Source organism: Mastigoproctus giganteus, chromosome 13, assembly GCF_048544385.1.
Source record: "Mastigoproctus giganteus isolate SK-2022 chromosome 13, ASM4854438v1, whole genome shotgun sequence".
Lineage (NCBI taxonomy): Eukaryota > Metazoa > Arthropoda > Arachnida > Uropygi > Thelyphonidae > Mastigoproctus > Mastigoproctus giganteus.
The window spans coordinates 13,624,930-13,650,554 of record NC_143587.1 but is presented as its reverse complement, the minus strand read 5'-3'; the positions used below and the strand labels follow the sequence as shown (position 1 = coordinate 13,650,554).

Below are 25,625 nucleotides of genomic sequence, written 5' to 3'. Positions count from 1 at the left end.
AGGATAATGCCCAGGTGTCTAACAAACTAAACGAGTATTTTACCTCTACATTCACACATGAGGAGTTATTCGGAAGGGCAATGCCAGAGGTGAAGTAAACTCTGGCAGTGAGCTAGATGATTTTGTAATAACTGAGAGGGAAGTGGAGGAGAAATTGTGGCACCACACATGTATCCAGTTATATTAAAAGAGGCAGCAAAGGAAGTAAGCAAACCCTTAGCCATAATTATGAGAGCTTCTTTGGACTCAGGGGGGGTACCCATAGACTGAAGATGTGCAAATGTGACCCCAATTCACAAAGGAGGATCAAAGGCTGACACAAGTAATTATAGACCTGTGAGTTTAACTTCTGTTCCAGGAAAATTAATGGAAGCACTGGTTGAAGAAGCACTGCAGGATCATATAGACAAGACTTCAGTTATTGCTCGGGCACGGCATGGTTTTGTTAAGGAAAAGTCTTGCCTGACCAATTTGATCGGATACTATGATGCAGTCACAAAAGAACTGGATGCAGGGAATAACTTTGATATTATATATTTGGATCTTAGAAAAGCTTTTGATACTGTCTCACATGGAAGACTGCTGCACAAATTGGAGCAGTGTGGCATTGGAGGCAAATTGCTGCTATGGATAAAGGGATGGTTGAGGGGGAGAAGACAGAGAGTGATAATCAATGGACACTGCTCATCGTGGACTAATGTTATTAGTGGAGTCCCTCAGGGCTCAGTGTTGGGTCCATTGTTGTTTTCTGTATTTATAAATGATATTTATGATGGTATATCAAGCTTAATGTCCAAGTTTGCAGACGATACAAAGGTTGGCAGGGTTGTTAAGGACACTACTGACGCTATGCTGCTGCAACAGGATCTCGAAAGGTTGAGCAGATGGGCTGAGTGGTGGCAAATGAAGTTTAACATTTACAAATGTAAAGTACTACATATGTTTGTTTGTTGTTGTTTGTTATTTGGTTTTTAGTAGCATTAGCAACTAAGGCCATATTACTCCGGGGATATGCGGTGGTCATTCCCTGACCTTTCCGTATTTGGTGGTCACGGGCTCGAACCCCAGTCTAATCAAGAAGCATGTGCTACACACTGCTGCTCCTGCCCACTTGGCACTACATATGGGAAACAGTAACCCCAGAGTAACGTATCAACTCTGTGGTACTACACTGACAGCGGTAGAGAATGAAAAGGACCTGGGGTAATTGTGCAGGCAGATATGAAGTGTTCTGAGCAGTGCAGATGGGCTGCAAGAGTAGCTCATGGTGTCTTGTCAATGATATACAAGAATTTTTCTAGCAGGAATAAGGAGGTGATTATTCCCTTGTATAAGGCAATGGTCGTGCCACACCTTGAGTACTGTATTCAGCAGCAGGGATAAGGAGGTGATTATTCCATTGTATAAGGCAATGGTCAGGCCACACCTAGAGTACTGTATACAGGTCTGGAGGCCTCATTTCAAGAAGGATGTAGAGCTGCTGGAACGAGTACAGAGAAGGGCAACAAGATTAGTGAATGGAACAAAGGGGTGCTCTTACGAAGAAAGGCTTAAGTTTTGCAAATTACAGTGTTTGGAGACTAGGCACCAGCGAGGTGATCTGATAGAGTTGTATAAAGCCTTGAATGGTTTAAGCATGCTCAATACTGATGAGATTCTTCCTCTAGCTCAGAAAAATCACCTGAGAGGGCATAAATTCAAATTGAGGAAAGACAGATGTAGGATAGACGTGCGGAAATTTGCCTTTAGCCAGCGGGTGGTTGGTTGGTGGAACAGACTGCCATCCCTTGTGGTGGAGGTTGATAGCCTAAATAAGTTTAAGGCTCAGCTGGACAGGTATTTTGAACGAACAGAGGGGTGAAGTGGAAGTGGGTTTTTTTTTTTTTTTTTTTTGGCTGATGCTGCATAAGCTTGCTTTCTTGCATCAAATGCCTCTACTAATGCTAATGCTAAATTCAGGTCTGGAGGCCTCATTTCAAGAAGAATGTAGAGCTGCTGGAACGAGTACAAAGAAGGGCAACCAGATTAGTGAATGGAACAAAAGGGTGCTGTTATGAAGAAAGGATTAAGTTTTGCAAATTACAGTGTCTGGAGACTAGGAACCGGCGAGGTGATCTGATAGAGGTGTATAAAGTCTTGAATGGTTTGAGCATGGTCAATGCTAATGCATTCCTACCTCTTGCTCAGAATAATCGCTTGAGAGGACATAAATTCAAATTGAGGAAAGACAGATGTAGGATAGATGTGCAGAAATTTGCCTTTAGTCATTGTGTAGTTGGTTGGTGGACCAGACTTCCATCCCTTGTTGTGGAAGTTGATAGCCTAAATAAATTCAAGGCTCAGCTGGACAGGTATTTCGGACAAACAGAGGGGTGAAATGAGAGTGGTTTTTTTTTTTTTTTTTTTTTTTGGCTGATGCTGCATAAGCTTGCTTTCTTGCATTATATGCCTCTACTAATGCTAATGCTGATAAATTTGCAGTATCGCTAAGAAAACGGATAACATAAGACAGGTTTGAAGTAAAAATTTTCTTTAATAAGCTTGGGAACAGGTTAAAATAAAAATAAGATAAAACTAATAAATCACAATAGCTTTTGGACAGAGGATGCCCTACTTCAGTTGTAAACATTATTACAAAAAATACAGAATGTCATGTGCTCAGCTATGGTGGTCATGCGAGGTGAAAACCGCATGATACAGGTATAGGGAAGAATTAGTTGTTGGAAGTAGAGGCTTGTGGTTGTATCTGCAGTGCTTGGCTATACTGCATGTGCCAACGTTTGTCATTTTGGACAATGGTTGCTTCAGTGATGGGATGGATGCGATTTCTGTTCTAGTTAAAGGAATTGCTACAATATGTGATGTGGAGTGATTCATTCCAACCAAAGACGACGATGGTAGTGGCGGAATCAATCGATAATCTTGATGTCGTGGCGTGGGTTGATATCATGCTGTGGGTAGTCCAGAAGTGCCCAGTGATTTCTGAGTGTTCCACATCTGCAAAACGAATTGCTTTCTAGCGCTCAGTGACTTGATTTTTGAGTCTTCTGCCATTTTCACCCACATAGCAGTCAAGGCAGGAAATGCAGTACACCAAGCCACTCTGTTGGGAGGGGGGGGGGGAATTGCTATCTTAACTTTCGAAATGAAGGACCGCAATCTATTACCCGGAAGCTGCAAACACTTTATCCCACGAGCCTGTAAGACCCTAGAAAGTTGTTGCGACAGGTTTGGATAGTAGGGGATAAAGGCGGTCGAGGTGGGGGTCATCGCTGCATGTGACCCTAGAGTTGGCAACATGGTTACGGGCTTGTAGATCACACCTATCTAATGCACTGGTACAGTAGCTGCATTTTGCCAGATCTGCTTTTACCTTTACGATCTCAGGGTGCCTTTTATCCACAGAACTGGAGTGGGTCCAGGTGTGGGTTAGTAGGGCTCGGGAGGTGCCATGAAGTTGGCTGCAAGCATGTGCTGACCTGTATTTGGTGAATTGTCCAGCACACATTGGCTTGTGATTGACTGATGTCTTTAAACCCATGCCCTTGCACCGAACAAGGGAATCCAAGAAAGGACAAGTGCCCAACTCCAGTTCAATGGTGAATTGAAGGAAGGGCGACAGAGTTGAGGTGATGCAAAAGTCAGTCTCCTGACTCGTGGGGAATGATCATAAACACGTCGTCCACATAGTGACACCAAAAGGCTGTAAGATCTGGCAACTTATATTAAATGCGCGACTTTCCATTTCCTCCATTGCAATGTTTGCCATGACTGAGCTAAAGGACACACCCATAACTATACTGTGAATTTGCCGGTAAAGATATTCACCGTACATGACAGCACCACCAGGCACAATCTGAGGGCGGTGCAAATGTCATCAGTAGTTAAAGAAGTTCTGCTGCTCAGGGTTTGGTCGTTGTCCAGAAGTTCTTTGGCACACGTGATAGCCAGTTGGACTGGAAGTGAAGAGAGACACTTATTAAAGAAAATTTTTACTTCTAACCTGTCTTATTTTATCCACTTTCTCAGTGATATTGCATTATTATATATTTAATCTGATAAGTTACTATTATGCAGTGACCAAGGAACTGGACACAAAAATAATTTTGATATCATATACTTGGATTGCACGAAGGCTTTTGATACTGTTGTATTTAAAACACTGCAGTATAAACTGGAGCAATGTTGCATTAAGGGAAAGTTACTGATATGGATACAGGGAAGGTTAAGTGGAAGAAGACAGAGTGGTTATCAATGGGCACTGTTCTTCTTGGGCTAATATTATCAGTGAAGTTTCCCAGGGTTCAGTGCCGGGTCTTTGTTTTCAGTATTTATTAATGAAGGTATATCAGGCTGTCAAACTTTGCAGATGATACAGAGGTTGACCGGCTGCTTAACGACAGTAATGATGGTATGCTACTGCAATAAGATTTAGAAACATTAGGTCGATTGGGCTGAGGAATAGCATTTGAAGTGTAAGACTAAGGCGCATTTAGGGCTAGAGCCTCAAGCTGCGAACAAATTTAGACTATGTATATAAAGTGCTTAGCATCATAATACACAGCCATTTCTGAATAAACAGAAAATTTTTAAGGTGGCATCGTTTTAGGTTATGTCTCATATTGTGAATGCCTTCACAACGAGTTGCCATGATATTGCACTACTTCGAATAAGTAACGCTTCACCTAAGGAGAAGACTAATGTTACTTATTCTCAGATAGGTACCACCACCCAGACAGCACTTATTCTCAGATAGGTACCACCATCCAGACAGCACCTCAGATAGGTACCACCACCCAGTGCTGTCTGGGTGGTGGTACCTATCTGAGAATAAGTAACATTAGTCTTCTCCTTAAGTGAAGCGTTACTTATTCGAAGTAGTGCAATATCATGGCAACTCGTTGTGAAGGCATTCACAATATGAGACATAACCTAAAACAATGCCACCTTAAAAATTTTCTGTTTATTCAGAAATGGCTGTGTATTATGATGCTAAGCACTTTATATACATAGTCTACATTTGAAGTGTAACATTGACAAATGCAAGGTAAGGTATAGTGGTAGCAGTAATTTCAAAATAATTTATCAACTGTTGGAACTACACCCAGGGTAATAGAAAATGAAAAAGACCTGGTGGTAATTGTGCAGTCATATGAAATTCTCTCAGCAGTGTAGACCTGTTGTCATGACAGCTCATGGGGTTTTGTCAATGATATATTTAACTTTGTTAGTTGGGATAAGGAGGTGATTATTATTTTGTTTAAGGCCATGTGTAGGCTACATGTTGATTATTGTATACAGCTCTGCAGGCCTCACTGTAGGAAGGATGTCGATCTACTGCAACATGTGCAGAGAAGGGCAGCCAAATTGGTGAAGGGAACAGAAGGGTACTCTTACCTAGAAAGGCTTCAGTTCTGCAAATTACAGCTTCTGGAGACTAGACCCCTGCAGGGCAGTCTGACTGAGGTGTTTAAGGCCGTGAATGGATTGAGTAAGCTGAATGTGAATGGCATTCTTCCTTTTGCTGAGACTACACGCACATGAGGGGACATAAATTTAAGTTGAGGAAGAATGGTTGCAGGATAGATGTGTGGAAGGATACCTTGCAACGATCTGGCATAGAGCTAATCAACTTCTGGATATACAGTTGCCCAATTTCGTGGTACCACACCCTGACAATGCTCTCCTGCAGCTGGATCTTACTTGTTGGCTTCTTCTGAGCAATTTTAGATGACATTATGTACCAACAATTTTCAATAGGGTTCAAATGTGGACTGTTGCTGGGCTAGTCCAATACTGTAATTCCAGCATTTCTGAGGTATGACTGCATCTTAAGCGAGAAAAACGAGGGAAAACATTGGTGTAAGTATGTTTTACGCCTTGTGAGACAAGAAGACAAACTCATCATTAAATCTAAATTGCATAAAACACCAATTTTTCTTTGTGGCAAGATGCTGAGTCCTGTTGAAAAATGCAGTTTTGGACATCTGTGTGGCGATCCCTAATAATGGGTTTCATTTTGAGATAGCAGTGTAGGTTTCTGCATTCATCATTCTGTTAATAAACTTAATTCACCCCACCCTTTGCTTGTTATGCACCCCCAGACCATCTGACTGGCAGGGAACTTTACAGTCAGTGTTATCCAGTCAGGATGGTATGCCTTCGATTTTCGTCTTCTGGCATATTGCTTCCAATCCGAGCCATGCACAGGTTGAATTTCGATTCATCAGAAAAGATGATGGTGTCCAATTGCTCTTTTATCCATGAAACATGCGTTTTAGACCAAGCAATTCACTTCTTCCTCATTTATTGGGTCAACAAAGGCTTCTTCTTGGGCTGATAGGCATGCAGACCACATTCCGAAAGCTGCCTTTGGATAGTTCATGCACTTGTTTCAGTACCAGAGGCCATCTCAAAGTCCAGTTTTAGATCAGGAGCACTAGCATGGAAATCACGAAGGCATAGCCATTTCAAATATCGATCTTTGGAAGGTGTATTTACTCTCTTACAGTCTGATCCAGGTCTCCTCTTCACATCACCAGTTTCACGCTTTAATTTCAGCACCCAGGATACTGTTGACTGGTGGCAGCCTATTTTATTAGCAATAGCATGCATAGAAAGCCCTTCCTGGGACTGAGCAACAGCTACACTTTTTTTTTTCCCATTGGTGTCAACTGAACATATGGAACCATGTTTACATCTTTGCAAAGCAGGATACTAATGAGTATGTATACCCTTCCAACACTATATTAATAGAAATGACTGATGCAATTACTGTCTGATGCAATAGAAGCGTTATCTGATGCAATACCTTTGCTTTGTGACAAACAAAATGACTGTAATCTAACAATATCTTATGTTTCACTACAAATGTTACTTTTTTTAAGGTGATGCAGTTTTTTTGTCCACCACTGTATGTATGGTCTGAGGATGGGTTCCAGTAAGGTTCCCACAATGTTACTTTAATGTAGAGTGAATTAGTTAGCAGCTAAATAAACTATCTTAATATTCATGTGGTATAAGAGTGGTCATTATAGAAATCTCAATTCAATGGAAACCACCACGTAACATCTTTCTGCAACCATATTATTTGCTTTGTTATATCCTCCATTTTTCTTCCCCCATCATAACTTAACAGTCCCCGTATCCCTCATCTTTTCCTCCCCTTTTAGGTGTGAGTATGGGCTTGACACACCCAGGGTCCCGAGCTGGATATCATCATTCTTCTCTTTCTTGGTGATTCCCTTCTACTTTTGACTCTCTCTCTCTCTCTCTCTCTCGCAGGGCTACTCGGGAACTTTTTTTTTTCCTGGTGCAGCATAAGCCTCAGGCTTCCTTGCATCATATGGATGATAATAATAATAATAATAATAACAGTATTCTTCTTAGGGTTTACACCCATAGCCTTCCTCTTTTCACATACTTGCAAGAAGCATATGCATTATTTGCTGTTATATACTGTTTCCTCTGGTTGCCTGTAGCAGGAATCGTGTCCTACATTTCTATGAATAAAGAATTTTATTATTATTATTAATATAAGATTTTTATTTAAGTTAATCTTTTTCTTCTCTTTCTTCCCTGGTTTGCAATGCCTGGTTTTTTTGTAGGCTCTCTTGTGGAGGGAGATTCATTTCATTCTTTTTGTTCTAATTCCCTACCCTTGCATTCCTTGCTTGAGCTGTCTTCATCCCTGTTTTTTTTTTTTTTTTTGTGGGAAGTTTTTATTTTTTGCATTAAGAGGTTTTTTGAAATATTTGTTTCTTTTCGTGAATACTCATTCACTTTCTTTCTGCTTTGTTAGATTCTATACATTCCTTCTTATTCCCTAGCTTTTCTTCATGCTGTCTTCACAGTACATACATTAATGCATATTAATAAATTGTTTTTTCTTCTTTTTACCTCCCCCCCCTTATTACATTGCTTTGGATGCTTATCTATCTCCCCTCAGCATTTGTTTTCTGCCTGACAAGTGTTTCTTGAACCACTCGTAATTTCCTCATCTCTATTTGTGTTTTCCCTACTTTCTCTCTACATTCTCTCCCTCCTATCATCATTGCTCTTGTCAATTTTATACATGTTCCTTTCCTGCTTTTCCACATGTTCATTTCACCTGTAAGACTAAATCTTTCTCTTTAAATACCTCTCTCCCCCTCCCCCAAGTACTATAACATTACTCAATTGAGTAATGAAACATTTCCTGATTTTTAGGTACCAGCATTGTAGTGGTTATATTTTTATTAATTTTATTTACCTTGTAACCATTCCAGTAAACATACATAATATTCACACATAGTTTACAGTGCCTTTCTTTTAACTACTGATATCAGTTTCAATAATTATAATTTTCATAAATACAGTTAGCTTTTGAAAGTAGTGATTTAATGCAATAACATTTCTTTGAATGTCTAACACAGTGAAATTTCATTATAGCATACTTGACTGGTTTAATTATGTTTATTTAAAAAATTCATTATATAAAATATTTTTATAAATTTAATTATCATTTGTAAAAATTAGTACTTGATGAATTAAGAAATTTATCTTTCAGGTAGGCAAATAACATCTAACATATCAAGTCATTGCAAAAGTAATGTTGTTTTTTGTCCCTCCTTTTTTTTTTTTTTTTTTTTTTTTTCTTAAATAAAAACACAGCTACATTGAATCATGGTTTAATCAAGTACTGATACATATTTTTCTTCCTCTTTCCCACCTAAGTGCAAGTATTTAGATACCCTGTTGAGATATCCCCCTTCAAAGCCAAATTCCTTTGGCTTTGAAGCTGATTGTGGACTGGGCACTTTTCCAGCCTTACATCGAGAATCTGCAGAATACAGAATACAGTATTCCAACCCACCTAACACTGCTTCGATAGCATCAGCAAATATTCTTGCAAGCTTTCTATTTAAGTGTATCTCATCCCTGTAGAAGCAGTCTCTCCTGTTAACAAGTATAGACCAGGCTGAAAAAAATTCTACCCCTTGAGCCTTGCACAGTCTTTCCAGGGCCGAATTGATCGACAAGGCTCTCATCATATACACCTCCTATCATGTCTGGGCAGAATTGTAGACACTTTGAAATTCAACCCTATTTCACGGAGGCGCCTCTGTAGCCAGGTGGGAAGGAGCAGCAGTGCGTAGCACACGCTTCTTGATTAGACCGGGGTTCGAGCCCGTCACCACCAAATACGGAGGATGCGGAAAGGTTAGGGAATGACCACTGCATATTCTGGAGTATATGGCCTTAGTTGCTAATGCTCCTAAAAAAAAAAAAAAAACCCTAATTCACGATTTTTTTTCAACAGTGACTTATACTTGTTAAGTAATTCTGCCGGTCTCCTACTCTTAATATCATTAGTGTCAATGTGTACAACTATATCACCTTTTGTGCCCTTTAAAGATGATATCCGGTCTACAATGTCATCAACCTTTGCCCATGACAGACATACCCTGGTCATGTTCCACCTATCCTTTTTACAAAGCATGTTTCCCGTTTCCTCGACAATAGTCACCAACAACTACTAGTTCCTGTGGGACCAGCGCATTCTGCCTTGTGGGTTGCCGCTGTGTTGCATGATGACCAAGTGCAAGCTCTGGCGTTGATGTGGGCAACTGAGAGCTTGATGGGCCCCTCAATTTAGATCCTTCGAGGGCATCCATCCTGTCCTTCAAGCTCTCATATAGGCCCATAACAACACTGAGTTGTTGCCTGATTTCCTTACACTCCTTACATCATGCACACACAGACATCTCCCATGGCAATATTATATTCCATACCCGATTGCCCCACAGACATCATGCACGCAGTGCATTTTAAAAGGATGTGATGCAGAGGGCAACTTCTCCCCTCAGTTCTCCCCTGAGCCACAGCACTCCCATTAGCTTGAGCCTTTTGCTTAGCTGCTCTGGTCTGAGTCATGATTTCGATTTAATTTCAATAAAATTTAAATTTCAGTACAAAATTATAACCCTAAACTTGTATCCCAACACAGTTATAACGCTATATATATTTTTCAGTATCGAGTATTATCTGCAAGTTCCGTTTATACAGGGTGATTCACTACCAGTGCGACAAACTTGCAGGAGGTGTAGGGGGCACAAAGACGAATCGAAATCACATAGCATTGCAGGGTCCGAAATGCCTTCGTCATGTGGTAGAGGACGTAGAACGGGAGGTCGCATGAACAGCGATTCCGCTGGAAGTCAGCATTTGCGAACCGTTTCTGTTGAAGAAACCAAGTAGCAAAAGTCCTCCGGAGTGGATAATCCACAGGCTCCAATGATTGGACGCATTGCAGATGGTATGAACTCATTTGGTTTGTTGACAGTATCCTCCATACAGTGAATTGGGAAATACCCAATCGTTGACTCTTACTCGGATTGCCTTCTGCAAGACGTAGGACATTCTCCTCATTGTCTGGCGTCCTCGTCGTTCACTCCCGATTCATGGTACCTCTCGTGAAACAACCAGTCTCGTGTATCCTTCTGTGCACACGTGTGAAAATCGTATGATGAGGAGAACGCCTGTGCATGAAACGTTCCTGGTACAAGCACAGAGCGGCGCGCCCATTACTGTCCGCAATTCCATACGCGAGATGCATGTCGGCCAGTTCAATGTTTGAATACTCATCCATCCTACTGCCTCGGGAACCGGTTCACAAATGCTGACTTCCAGCGGAATCGCTGTTCACGCGACCTCCCGTTCAATGTCCTCTACCGCATGACGAAGGCATTTCGGACCCTGCAATGTTATGTGATTCCGATTCGTCTTTGTGCCCCCTACACCTCCTGCAAGTTTGTTGCACTGGTAGTGAATCACCCTGTATAACTTCCGTATCAAGTTATGTATTAATTAATTATGTTACGTTTGTAATCTAAGTCGTTATACAGGGTGTCTCAAAAATATTGGTACAAACATTTAGGGGAGGTAAGTAACATCTAAAGGAATGTGAATCGCTAGGAATCCATAACCGGAAATGTCACGGGAAAGTAGTAGCAGAGGCACAAGAAGCAAAAATGACACAAGACAGTAATTAGTGACAAACATTTATTTGACATAATATTAACAATGGAGTACGAGATGGATGCATTTCATGATGTTACAACAGATGCTCGAAGGTTCCACCATGAGATGCGATACATGCGTGATACCGACGCAGCATGGATTGGCGGACACGGTCGAACACACGTAGAGTTTCTTTGACAGTAGCAGCAGCGCAGACTATTCTCGCCACGAGATCCATTTCTGTCTCCATAGGCAATTCATACACGATAGATTTGAGGGCCCCCACAGAAAGAAATCAAGGCTCAATAAATCAGGTGAGCATGTGGGCCAGGCAATGGGTCCACCACGGCCATTCCATCGACGCCAAAAACGCCTGTTCAAATGGTCACGAATACACTTTCCATAATGGGCAGGCACCCCTATTACCATCCCGCATGAACTCCACTATTTAGCGGAGTTCATGCGGGATGGTAACAGGTATGGACCGACTAAGCAGTAACCGATCATACCTGTCCACACATTTATTGCGAAGTGATGTTGTGCCACGTGGGGGTTGTCTTGAGCCCACACATGAGCTTGTGCTGATTGAATAAGCCTTCCCGAGTGAAATAAGCCTCATCCGTGAACAAAACATAGGCTGGAAAATTTAATTCCTGAACACTTTCTTGAAGAAACCACTGCGCAAAAGCCACATGTGCAGGATGATCTTGGGGGAGCAGTAACTGAACCCTTTGGAGATGAAATGGGTGCAAGGAATTGTCGTGCCAGACACGCTGTACACTGCAACGAGACACTCCTGAGGCAAAGGCATGTGTGCTGGTAGTAGGATTATTCTGAATGGCATTCAACATACTTTCTTCCATTGCGGGAGTTCACATCGAACGTGGTCTGCCTGCACTACTCCTGTTACCTCTAAATGACCCATAATCGCACAAATTTTGATGCACATGTGCAAACAAACAGTGGTCCGCTACCTGTCTGTCTGGGAAGCGTTCTCCATTGCCCTTTGCTAATCCATACACTAGGTGCATGTCTGCCAGCTCACAGTTCGTATATCAATCTATGCTCTTCGTGCGGCGACTACCGCGCCGTCTACTGACTCACAGTGACATTTCCGGTTGTGGGTTCCTATGCGATTCACATTCCTTTAGATGTTACCTACCTCCACTAAATGTTTGTACCAATATTTTTGAGGCACCCTGTATATATTTAGTTAAAAAGTACAATTTAATTGACAATGAAGTTTAACAAGATTAATAGATTTTACCGATTGATTGACAATATTATATACTATGCTATACTAAGCTTACGCTATCTAGTTCGGGATATAACATATCGAATAACAATGTCGGCAAGTGACAAACGGTAAATCTACGGACACTGAAGTTATTTTACTTCCAAACCTCGCTGTCTCAATTCAGAATAAACTAAGGATCCTGACTAAGTCTATAAGCTACTTATAGAAATTAATTTAATATAACAATTGGTCAATAAAGCGACTAAATATGGCTAAAAAACTTCTCGTTCAGCAGAGCTGAAACTTGTAACTCGTGGATTTGATACCCTTACCGATACTAAATAATACCTACAAAATCTCTAAGTTAACTTTAAACTAAGTATCGTAAATAGGAATATAAAGCTCTAGAAAATAAGTTAATATATCAATTTAAGCTAATAAAACAGAAAAAACTTCTATATTCCAGGAGCAGTAAAAAACTTCACCTGCACAAGGCCACTCTCTTTTCTACGGATTTACCTGCGATCACTATGCAGTAACAGTTACATTAAAAACCCCAGTAAAAAACTGGAGGCCAAACTAAACACAATATCTACCAACCTCATCAATGTCAAGTTCATTTCGGACAATAGAAAATACATAGAATACATCAAAAATAATAATTTCAGCAAAGTGTATACCTACGATTTTAAAAATTTATTTACCAGAATTTCATACGATAATTTAAAAAAAGTGTTAACAGACTACTACTAAGAAAATCAGGAAATTCTAGGCTGTAATAAACAGTACTAGCTAGACCTAATAAATTTATGTGGGAACAATGGGGGTAAGCAGCTCGAGTTCCATTGCCAACCTTTACTTGCACTACTACGAAAACAATATTTAAGACAACATAATTTTCTTCAGATATATTGATGATGTCTTAGTTGTCAATTGTGATAAATTTGACAGATTAGCACTGGAAATATATCCCACAGACCTGACCATCGAACGTACCAACCCTAAAACCCACCTACAAGCCATATACCTTGATAGCAGAAAACTAACAAAGAAAATAGTCTGCTCAGGACACTTTTACAAAAGAGACCATTTCAACTTCCAAGCCATTAGACTCACAAACTGGGAAACCAATTTAACAAAACAAATATGTCGTAATGTAATTGGAAATCAAACTAACAGAATAATACACATCTGTAGTAGCCAGGAAAACATACTGGATGCATTACAAAAACTGAAAACTAATTTAATCCAGAACAAAATGCCTGTTAAGTTAAACTGTTACCATAATATTAAAGCAGCCATCCAAGCCAATTTAACCCCACATCACCCTAATAAGGTCACAGACAAGGCTCGTCTGATTGCACTGCAACCGGGATGTCCAAATTCAACCCCTAATACAACAATAACCATAATAGGAGTTCTCATGCTACACTAAACCCCATACCAATCCCAACCCTTTATTTATAGTACTAACTTCACTGGATATTATAAATTATAAATTTGACAGCAAAGTGATATAAACAGCAACAAGAGCAAACACGCTACACCTCTCCGTCAGATTATAATAAAGTCCGAAGCTTGTGGTGCTTCACCACATTGGTGATTTTAACCTTGTGGTGAAGCACCACAAGGTCAAAATCACCAATGGGGGGTATGTAAATATGTATATAGTTATCTCACTACGTGGCATACATGGGCTGTTATGCTGTAGAAAGGTTATACCAGTCCTTGTCCAGTGGATAACATTACCAATTTAATAAAAAATGTAATCTTAAGATGTATTAACCCAAACATCTGTATAGGTATTCACAGTAATCCCTAACCATAGATTACAAACTTAATACATGTTGCATAATCACTAACAAACAAATTAACCCATCTCTTAAACATATATAATTATTAATGACAGACTAATCAACAGGCGCCTCCATAGCCAGGTGGGCAGGAGCAGCAATGCGTAGCACACACTTCTTGATTAGAGGCGCCTCCGTAGCCAGGTGGGAAGGAGCAGCAGTGCGTAGCACACGCTTCTTGATTAGACCGGGGTTCAAGCCCGTCACCACCAAATACGGAGGATGCGGAAGGTCAGGGAATGACTACCGCATATTCGGAGCAATATGGCCGTAGTTGCTAATGCTCCTAAAAACCAAATAAACAAACAAACAACTTCTTGATTAGACTGGGATTCGAGCCTGTGACCACCAAATACAGAGGATGTGGCAAGGTCAGGGAATGACTACCACATATCTCTGGAGCAATATGGCTTTAGTTGCTAATGCTCCTAAAAACTAAATAACAAACAAACAACTAACCAACAAATCAGACCAGATGGCACCCCAGCCTCCTATAAAGCGACTCCCAGACAGATTGCACATGCTTTTTTGTACCAACCACCAGCTATAGTGATCGCAGGTAAATACCTATATACTTTTTATATATCGGCGAGAAGTGGTACTCGCACGGATTAGAATAGGGCATACCCATCTGACTCACCTCTATTTACTCACCGGCGATGATCCTCCTCGGTATTCTCACTGCTCTGAACATCTAACAGTCAAACATATTTTGATTGACTGTCCACACTATCAACCACATCGTACTTCAACACTTAAAAATCTGGCTAATCTTCAAGAACCGTTGACATTACATCATATCATAGGAGAGGAGGCAAATATTAAGGAACTTTTTTTGCTTTTTGAAACGGCGTCTCCGTAGCCAGGTGGGAAGGAGCAGCAGTGCGTAGCACATGCTTCTTGATTAGACCGGGGTTCGAGCCCGTCGCCACCAAATACGGAGGATGCGGAAAGATCAGGGAATGACCACCGCATATCCCGGAGCAATATGGCCTTAGTTGCTAATGCTCCTAAAAAAAACAAATAACATCGAGCTTTTTGAAACAAATTGGAGTGTATAATCTTTTATGAATGGGTTTCAGAACTGAAATGAATTTGAACTGCTACGTTCTTAATTATTTTCTGATATAACTACAAATAGGTGCACTATAGCCATAGCAGCTAATGCGCCAATAAACAACCGCACCACACACACACACACACACACACTTTTTATATTTACTACGATGCATACCTGTCGGGCTTTGGGTCTCAATCCCAGTTTGCAGCAAATAATAATCCAAAAATTTAAAACTAAATTGATTAAAAATAAATTAACAATTGAATTTTATTTACCTTATTACATTAGGACATCCATAACTAAACATGAGTACTTACTAAGCACAACTTATTGAGACTACAGAAACGGGTATGCATGAGACATTCTTTTAGTATGGCTATCTGTCTGCTCAAAGCCCCTGAGGGAAGTAGCAAAGAGATGGACATGTGAAGGAATGTTACCTTCCTAATTCTTCCTAGCTATATTCCTAATATTTCTTGACTCAATCTTTAATTATTCCCTTTATTTCCTCTCTCCTCTTACTTTAAATCTTTCCAAACTTTACATTTATATATTTGTTAATTTGATTCCGTGTTAATTGTTAACATCTGGTTACGTTACCATCTGGTTAGGTTAACATCTGGTTGCTAGAATAACCATAGTTGTTCTACCAACAACTGATAGAACAACTATGGCTAGCCAGTTAGTTAGGCCTTAATTACCGGTAATGCTTCCCACCCAAAACAATAAAAATTTTCACCATCACTCACAAAACAAAAATTAGTCGGGACTTTGACCTAATATATATATATATATATATATATATATATATATATATATATACACTGAGTGATAACTGAATTATGACCACCCCTATGAAAACTGAATGCGACATGTTGGCCACATGAGATATGAGAGTGCGAAGTTAATCAACCTACATAGCATAGATAAGGTGTCAGTGGTTCAGTAATTAGTAAAATTCCGAGCGTGATGGGTAAAAGGAAGGATTTATCAGACTTTAATAAAGGATAGATTGTGGGTGTTCGATGATCTGGTGCCCGGATTTCCCAAACGGCTGAACTCGTGAGGTGTTCGAGGTCCGCCATAGTTAAAATGTACCAGGACTGGTCAAAATGGTCAAACAACGACCCGATGGCAAAACAGCAAAGGTCAGCAAAAGGTTGATGTTAGAGGTGAGTGCTGGGTCCGACGACTCATACAGGCGCAGCACTGTTGAAGAGTTGACTACCCAATATAACATGGGCCAACCCAGAACAATATCTGGCATGACCATGCGTCGCACGCTCGCATGTATAGGCTATACCAGCAGACGACCCCCTACAGCATCCTCTCCTAACCAAAGATCAATGTAAAGGACTCGCCTGGTGCAAAGGGCATGCAAGTTGGACATTAGAAGACTGTAAGAAGGTGTGCTGGTTGGATGAGTCACATTATTTACTCTACACCGTGGAATCTTGTGTACGGATTTGGCATCAACAGTATGAGGCTCTTCATCCATCATGCATGGTATCAAAAGTGCAGGCTGGTGGAGGCGGTTGTATAGTGTGGGACATGTTTCACTGGCAGGAACTTGGACCCCTGGTGCATGTGTCGATCCACTGGTGATATTCTGGCTTATATTACCCATTTATGGACTAATTCAATGGAAAGGTTCGGTGAAGCACAAGTAGTTGCTCTTGACATCTCAAAGGCTTTTGATTGTGTTTGGCATAAAGGTCTTCTAAACAAGCTTCCGTCTTATGGTTTGCCAACTGTTTTTAGTAATTGGTTATCCAGTTTTCTCTCTGATCGCTCACTGAGGGTGATGGTAGATGGCTCTCTGTCTTCTAACTTCTCCACTAATGCCGGTGTCCCCTAAGGTTCAGTTCTTCCCCCCACTCTTTTCCTCTTGTATATTAATGACCTTCTTCCATTGACTGGAAATCCTATCCATAGTTTTGCCGATGATAGCATATTGCATTCCACTTTCCATTTTGAGAAACCTTGTCCTGCTCAATCAGCTTCAAATCTCGAAAATCTGCTACCAATTCCTTAAATGGCAATCTTCAGGTAATTCTCCAGTGGGGCAATGACAACTTAGTTGATTTCAACCCTTCTAAAATTTAGTCTTGTCTTATATCTCGCAAAAAGGATTCTTCTGCTCCCATGCTTATCTTTAGTGACATTCCGATTTCTAGGCAAAATGATATATCTCTTTTGGGGATTACCCTGACTTCTAATCTCTCTTGGCACAAGCACATTACAAATATTGCTTCCTCTGCATCTAAAAAACTTGGTTTTCTCTTTCGTTCTCGGCGCTACTTTTCTTCCAAACAGCTGCTCACTCTGTATAAATCGCAAATCCGCCCTGCCATGGAATATTGTTCCTACATCTGGGGTGATGCCCCCAAAACCTCTCTCAGGCTTCTTGATTCCATTCAGAAGAGGGGCAGTTAGGTTAATTAATGATTCATCTCTAACAGAGTCTCTCCACTCGCTTTCTCATAGACGTACTGTTTCTGCTGCATGCCTCTTCTACAAATACTTCCATGGGCATTGTTCTTCTGAATTGGCTTCTATAATTCCCACTGTCTCTTTCAAAACAGTCCGAACACGTGCCGCCACCAGCCAACATCCATTTACTGTCCAACTTCAAACCCACAGAACCAACTTTTCATCTTCCTCATTTATTCATTCAACTGCCATTTTCTGGAAAAACCTTCCTTCATACATATTTCCTGAAAATTACAATCTACAGAAGTTCAAGTCCAATGTCAACAAATATCTTCTTTCGTCTTCTCAACCTCCAACCCATCATGGTACTAAGTACTATAGGTTCTAATACCTCTCGTGTTTGGGGTTCACATAAAAAAAAAAAAAAAATGTGGAACAACGTATCAGTGGTCTCTGCTGCTATGTTACTCTTTTTTCCAAATGGTGATGGTGTCTTCCAAGATGACAGTGTGCTGAGCCATCAGGCACTTGTGCAGGAATGGTTTGAGGAACACAGTTCTGACTTCCAGCATATTGATTGGCCTCCAAACTTCATCAATATCATTCCCATATAGCACTTGTGGGAAACTGTGAAAAGGCATATCAGTCATCTGGATACACCAATCACCTGCATTGCTGACTGCATTACACACACAGCTTGGTTGGCCATACCTCCCAAATGCTTCCGACATCTTGTTGATCCAATGCGGCACCTCCGTAGCCAGGTGGACAGGAGCAGCAGTGCGTAGCACACACTTCTTGATTAGACTGGGGTTTGAGCCCATGACCACCAAATACAGAGGATGCAGAAAGGTCAGGGAATGACCACCGCATATCCCTGGAGCAATATGGCTTTAGTTGCTGATGCTCCTAAAAACCAAATAACAACTAACAATATTAATCAATGCCGTTTCGGATAGCTTCTGTACCGAGGGCAAAAGAAGGACCTACAAAATATTAGGTAGGTGGTCATAATTCAGTGTATATTTATGTAGTAATAATTGCATGTCAGTTGTGGGAAAAGTCTGTCAAAAAAACCTCTAGTGGAAAAGGAAAAAATGAGAATATATTTAAAAATGGAAACGCAGAGGACAAAACAGTTGTGGAAAAATTAACTGAGAATTAAAAGCAGAGAACAATAATATTTTTTCCCCCCAGAACTGTAATGTGATTGCTTCGACAATACATATTTCCAAAGCAACGACAAAAATAATAATATTAAAAGAAGTAATAAAATTAAATAGAAGTAACAGAAAAATAAAAAATAAATGAAAGAATTAATATTATAGAAACCATGTTTTCATACATGTTGCTTCTTTACAACACTAATAGAGAAGAATTGAAAAAGGGTAGCCGCTGAGTGAGATAAAATACCAAACAGTGGAGAAATGGATCATTATCCAACTGTCTGTTTTCCCTTATGCTCATCTTTTGTGTTGTTCTGTTATCTGTTCTTTTTTCAGTTCCTGATAAAATAGAGGAATATCCATTGAAATATATAGTTCTGTTTGCCTTAATGTGCATCTTTTCGTACTGGAAATTACTGGACAAAATATGTACATAAATGATAGCTTTTGACACACAGAGTGTGTCTTCCTCAAAGTTATAATAGCATAACTCTGTTTTGAGTTACACTTCTAAACTGGATTTCTGCCATCCTTCCACACTACATTTTCTATAGATGTCACTTCATTTCAGGTATACTGCAATAATTCATTCATTATATTGTGAAATTTTTTTAGTTCACTTTAATGTTATTTAATATCAGAGTTAACTTTACACACACATGCACACGCACGCACTTCTATTCTCTGTTGTTTCTGTTGCAACAATAAATGCAATAGACCATATATGAGATGATAATATTTATATTCTTTAAATACTTATAATCAGTGGGTTTTTTTTGGGATGGTACACAATGTACTGCGTACCGGCACCTTTATTAACAGTGATGTGTGACATTTGGATTCAGTGCACTTCGAAATTCGTAATATATACCGTAAATTTTTTTTCACATGTTCACCTACTATTCAAATAAGCTTAAAATTATTTAACTAAATTTGCATTTTTTACTGTCTATTGTTAAGATGAAATTCTGTATAAAACTGTATAACCATCTTTATAATTCTAAATTAGTCAGTCGGATCTCTGTTTAACGAAGTCCTTTTATAGCGAATTATTTTGTCTTCCCCTTGGAAGTTACATTTAAAATACTTTCCATTGATCGAAGAAAATTTTCATATAGTGAACGGATTAGGAGAGAATTAACTCTCTACGCACTTTTCGCATTTCTGGCCTTCAGGCAATTTAGGCAGTTAGTTCTGCTGCGCGAATTAAGAGAGCTAAAGCATTCTACAACTTAGTGATACCTGGTAAAACCTATCCGACCACCTGTCCCACATATGGAGGAGTCACACTAGTCAAGAGTGAGCGGATAAAGGTGTATTCCCAATGGGCTCTGGCCCATCTTCTACTGCAGTGGTGTCGAGCCTTTTTCCGTACAGTGGCCATATTCAAAGAAAATATTTGAAAATTTTATTAAATACAATACACAATTACATTTACTGAACAAAATATTTAATGAGAATTTTTTTTTCACAAATAACAAAATTTAAAATGCTGTTTTAGTTCACTTTCCTCGTGGGCGGTAGGTTGGACACCTCTGTGAATCAACTGTAAGCGCCCGTTCGAGAATTAGAAAAGTAATTTTCTTTTACCCCGACAAATAATCATCTGTTTCGCAGAAGTGCGTTAACCACATTTTTCCGTAAATTTTCTCTATCTCTGTTTACATGGTCACAATACCTGAATATCCGAATGACACCGACATTTTGGACAGTTTCAAAAAAAAAAAAAAAGAAAAGAAAAGAAAAAATTCAACTTTAAGAACTAGTGACAATACCGATGATGAGATGACATCATCCTTCTAATGATGAATTGTTGTAATTTATTGAAAGCGGAGTTAGAAAATTGTGAATTAGGTTACAGTTAAATGAAAGAGATGCAATTCGTGGATACCTAATTAGGCGGCATGGCTGAGTGGTCAGGGACGTGGGTGCATAAGTACATGTGCCTTGAGTGACTGGGGTTCAAGCCCGTGACTACTGAATACGGTGCTGTTTCTTGTATTCTGTCTATATTGTGAACTCCTCTGGCCATGTGGTCGTCCCGGAGTATAAACAGGAAATTTATTTATTAATTGATAAGAAGGTTTCGGAAGAATTGAAGAATTTGATGAACGTTCGGAGTACGATACCAATTTCATCGAATGAATGTGAACGAGGATTTTCACAAATGAACCTGATCGCCAGCCCAACCAGCCCTTCGTTGATGACAAAAACAGTTTCTTCACTACTGTTTCTTAAAATTGTAGGCCCGCCACTGACCCGCTTCAGTCCAGCAAATCATGTCGATTCATGGCTGCTTTGGAAACGTCATTCAGCAACCGACACACACACAAAGAGGAAGAAAAGAAGTCGGCATAGGACAAGGGTTGGCAACCTGCGACTCACGAGCCGCATGCAGCTCTTTTAACATGTAACTGCGGTCTTTAACTTTATAGCTCACATGAAGCACAATTTGAAATGGAGTTAAGAGGACTTAAAAATCAAGGACATATGGAGCGCAAATAAAATGCTCTAAAACTTTAATTTGAGGATTTGGAGAGACAAAAGGCTGCCGTTGCAATTCTACACAAATGAACGCCGATAGATGAGTTTAAAATGCAGACCAAATTGTGTCTGATGCATGGAGTAGTTTACCGGACCCATATATAAATTTGAAAATATTTGCGTTTTTGGTTCGACGTATTTCTGCAAGCAAATATTTTTTAACATGGACTATATTAAAAATAAATCAAGAAACCGTCGTCTGAACAATGCAAGCATGTTTAAAGCTCAGCATGTTTAATTACAACATACTTGCATGATGTTGAGAGACTCACTCAAGAAGTTCATCAGCAAAAGTCACATTAATTTGTACCCAGTTGGATGTTTTTTATGTTTTTTCAGTATTAATAAATAATATTTCAAAATATATACTTTTTTAATAAACACCTTCCCACTCTATTCTATTTCTTAAAAAACTCTTGCCTCCCCCCTCCTCCCAGGTTGAGCTGCACTGCGGTTCTTCGGATTCTCTTTTTTTTTTTAATTAGATCAAAAATGGCTCTTCACTCAAAAAAGGTTGCCGACCCCTGACATAGGGTGTCAGATGAGAACTTAATAAAAATTTGGAATATTCTACAAAAACTTTATTATGGAATTATTTTTTACTTATTTTTTTGTATACTTGAATAATAAATTTATGCTTAATAAACTGTGTTAATATACTTAATTTGTTGTTCTTATTCTAAAAACATTACTACTAAAGTAACAATATCAGAAAAAAAAAAATTTAGAGTACTTTTCATATCCTTTTAATTTTCAATTTTTACTGATAGCAAAGAATGAGTACCGGCACCTATTTTAAAAAAAAAAAAAAAATAGCACTGCTTATAATAAAAGATGTTATGTATCTTATGCTGTCTTGGTTATATTATTTTTGGTTTCCCCCATTAAAACTTATTATACAGTTCAAGAAACTTAACATTGCACCAAATGAAATGAAATGAATATTATGTGATGAACTGATATGTTTCAAAAAATAATTACTCATTGCTAGTTTTCAGTAAACAGAAAAAAAAAAGTATATATATTTCTGAATCAGTCGTATGTCTGCAGAAATAAACCACATATTATAACAAAACAGTTCCTTGTTAAAGTTATGTTTGGGACAGTTTTGACTTGCAAGATACACTAGATTAAGATGCAGCCAATTAAAATCTTATAAATTTTCTTGCATAGGCTCAGCACTCATGATTATCCTATATTACATAGATTTTTTAGAGCTTGTTCTGATATTTTTGTATTAACTGCATTTTTGAATTTAGGGAAAATGCTGCACATATTAAGAATGTGTTATTTCTTTTGACAGCATTGTGTAGACATTTGTTATTCTCCTGCAAGACGTCCATTTATTCAAAGTTCTGTGACAGTATATGTTGATGGCCGTCACAAATTAACAGCACAACTCAAATTTCCTTCATTATCAGAGGTGTGTATAAAAAAATGTGTTCATCATTAATAGTGTTTTAGTATTTGCAAAATCAATAGAAAAAGTATTTGAATAAGTCTGTCCCCCTATCTCACTCACACATACTCTGAAGATTTTTCTTTTATCTGCTTTATCATAAATTTTGCATCCGTGCACAATCTGTTTTTCCTAAATCTTTGCTGCTCATTGTTTAATTCTATAATTTCATTGAATTTTTCTGATATTACAGTTTCCACGAAGCATTTAATATATTTATACCCACTATAATTTTTTGGCTGTTGCTTTATCTCCTTTTTTTATATATTGGTGTTGTCATATTTTTTGTCAGTCACTTATGATATCTTCTTTTCTTTAAAAATCTGTTTCAATAAGTCTGTAGCTAACTTTTCTCTTCCATATTTTAGAAACTCATTTATTTCATCTGTGATTTATTTTATTTTAACATGAATAATAAATAACAGTTAAATTAATTGGACACTGACACATATGAGCAGGGGTGCACCGTCCACATGTGCAATGTGTGTGATGCACACAGGTGCCAGGAGGCCAAAGGTAAAATTCATTGAATTTTATAATATTATTTTCTGATGTTTTTAATTAACGGGGCACCGTATAAATTTTTGCACACGGGCGCTGCACATTCCTGCATATGAGACTAATTATAATGGATCCTAACATATGCAGGGTTAGTCAAAATGTTTTCGACAATTTTGAAAGTATTTGAAAGTAACCACATATTTTTCTGTACAAAAAAGATATATAAAAAAAATAATAAATATCAAAGTTTTTAACAGTTACCTTACAATCCTTCAATATGGGTCCCACATGTGACCTTGCATTTGTCAATGTAGTAATCAAATTCATGCCACACTTCCTTCAGCTTATTGTCAATCTGAGAGATAGTTGCAGTCTTTGCAGTTATGTCCTCGAAACTCTTGCAAAATGATGGGTAAAGAGATAAAAAAACACCAAATCATTCACAAAACCACATAGATAAAAATCTAAGGGAGTTGAGATCTTGGTGATAATGAAATAAAGGTTTGTTATCACAGGAAGCATGGCCAATCCAGTGATGGGAATAATAGTCATTCAGAAACTTTTGCACCTCCCTATGGAAATGTGGAAGAGCCCCATCCATCTGAAAAATTTAGCTGTTTCCATCTTGTGTCAGCTGTGCTACTAACCACTTGATCAACGTCTCAAGGTATGAAATGCCATTCGCAGTGTCTTCGGCGAAAAAGAAGGGACTATAAATCTTTTTCATGGACATTGCACAGAAAACATTTACTTTTGAACTGTCCCGTTTGTGTTCCACAGTTTCATGTGGAGTCTCACTCGCCCAGAAATAATTTTGATATCGTGTACTTGGATTTCAAGAAAGTCTTTGATACCATTGCACATGGATGACTGCTGTACAAATTGGATCAGTATGGCATTAAGGAAGGCCTCCGTAGCCGAGTGGGCAGGAGCGGGAGTGCAGTAGCACACGCTCTTTGAGTAGACCGGGGTTCAAGCCCCTGACTGCTGAATACGGTCGATCTGCCAACCCGCACTGGACCAGCATGGCAGATTATGGTCCATTTCCCTCAGCATGAATTGGTGAGGAGGCTTCCATCCTGCAGTGGGTTGATAATGGCTGCACTTTACTTTTTACTTTATGGCATTAAGGGCAAGTTACTACTATGGATAAAGAGATGGTCGAGTGGGAGAAGATGGAAAAAGGTAATCAATGGACATTGCTCTTTTTGGACTAATGTTATTAGTGGAGTTGTCCAGGGTTCGGTGTTGGGGCCATTGTTGTTTTCTATATTCATCAATGATATTGATGAAGGTATATTAGGCTTGATGTTGAAGTTTGCAGATGATACAAAGGTTGGCAGAGTCATTAATGACAGTAATGGTATCAGCAACAACAACAACAACAAAAAAAAAAACCTTCCCATTTCACCCATCCATTCACTCCAATGTTTGTCTAGTTCTACCTTGAATTTATTTAAGCTGTCAACTTCCACAACGACAGATGGAAGTTTGTTCCAGCAATCAACTACCCACTAGCTAAAGGCAAATTTCTGTACATCTACAACTGTCTACACTATTCTACAACTGTCTTTTCTCAATTTGAAATTTGTCCTCTCAGGCGATTAATCTGAGCAATACGAAGAATCCCGTCAGCATTAAGCTTGCTTAAGTCATTCAAGGTCTTATACACCTCATTCAGATCACCGCACAGGTGCCTAGTCTCCAGATGCTGCAATTTGCTGAACTTAAGCCTCGCCAATTTCATTGCCCTTCTCTGTACTCATTCCAGTAAGTCTACATCTTTCCTAAAATGAGGTCTCCAGACCTGTATACAGTACTCAAGGTTTGGCCTGACCACTGTCTTATACAAGGGGATAATCACCTTATCCCCGCTAGAAAAATTCCTGTATATCATTGACAAGATACCATGAGCTACTCTTGAAGACTGTCTGCACTGCTCAAAAAACTTCATATCTGACTGCACAATTATCCCCAGATCTATTTATCATTCTCACTGTGCTGAATGGAGTCCCACACAGTTGATATATTACTCTGGGATTACTGCTACCCACATACAGTACTTTACATTTGTCAATGTTAAAATTTTAGTTGCCCATCAGTCATTAACAACTTCAGTCGTTAATGACAGTAATAACAGTACGCTACTACAACAGGATCCAGAAAAGTATTGCAGATGGCAACTGAAGTTTGAAGCAGCAACCCCAGAGTAATGTATCAACTGTGTGGTACTACACTTGGGGTAGTGGAAAAAGACCTGTGGGTAACTGTGCTGCTGCTGTTGTTGTTGTTGTATTGGTTTTTAGGAGCATTAGCAACTAAGGTCATATTGCTCCGGGATATGCAGTGGTCATTCCCTGACTTTTCCGCA

At 39.2% G+C, this 25,625-nt stretch overlaps 1 protein-coding gene across 2 annotated transcripts in view; it reads left to right on the top strand.

The window, feature by feature from the left end:
- The window catches only part of LOC150075774 (neurobeachin-like protein 1), a 693,585-nt gene that overhangs the window by 218,412 nt on the left and 449,548 nt on the right, over window positions 1-25,625 (top strand). For both annotated transcript variants that reach the window (XM_090387670.1, XM_090387669.1), the window contains exon 18: window positions 22,598-22,717. In XM_090387670.1, coding sequence (XP_090243796.1) covers window positions 22,598-22,717 — 120 coding nt within the window. The remainder of the gene's footprint in view (window positions 1-22,597; window positions 22,718-25,625) is intronic.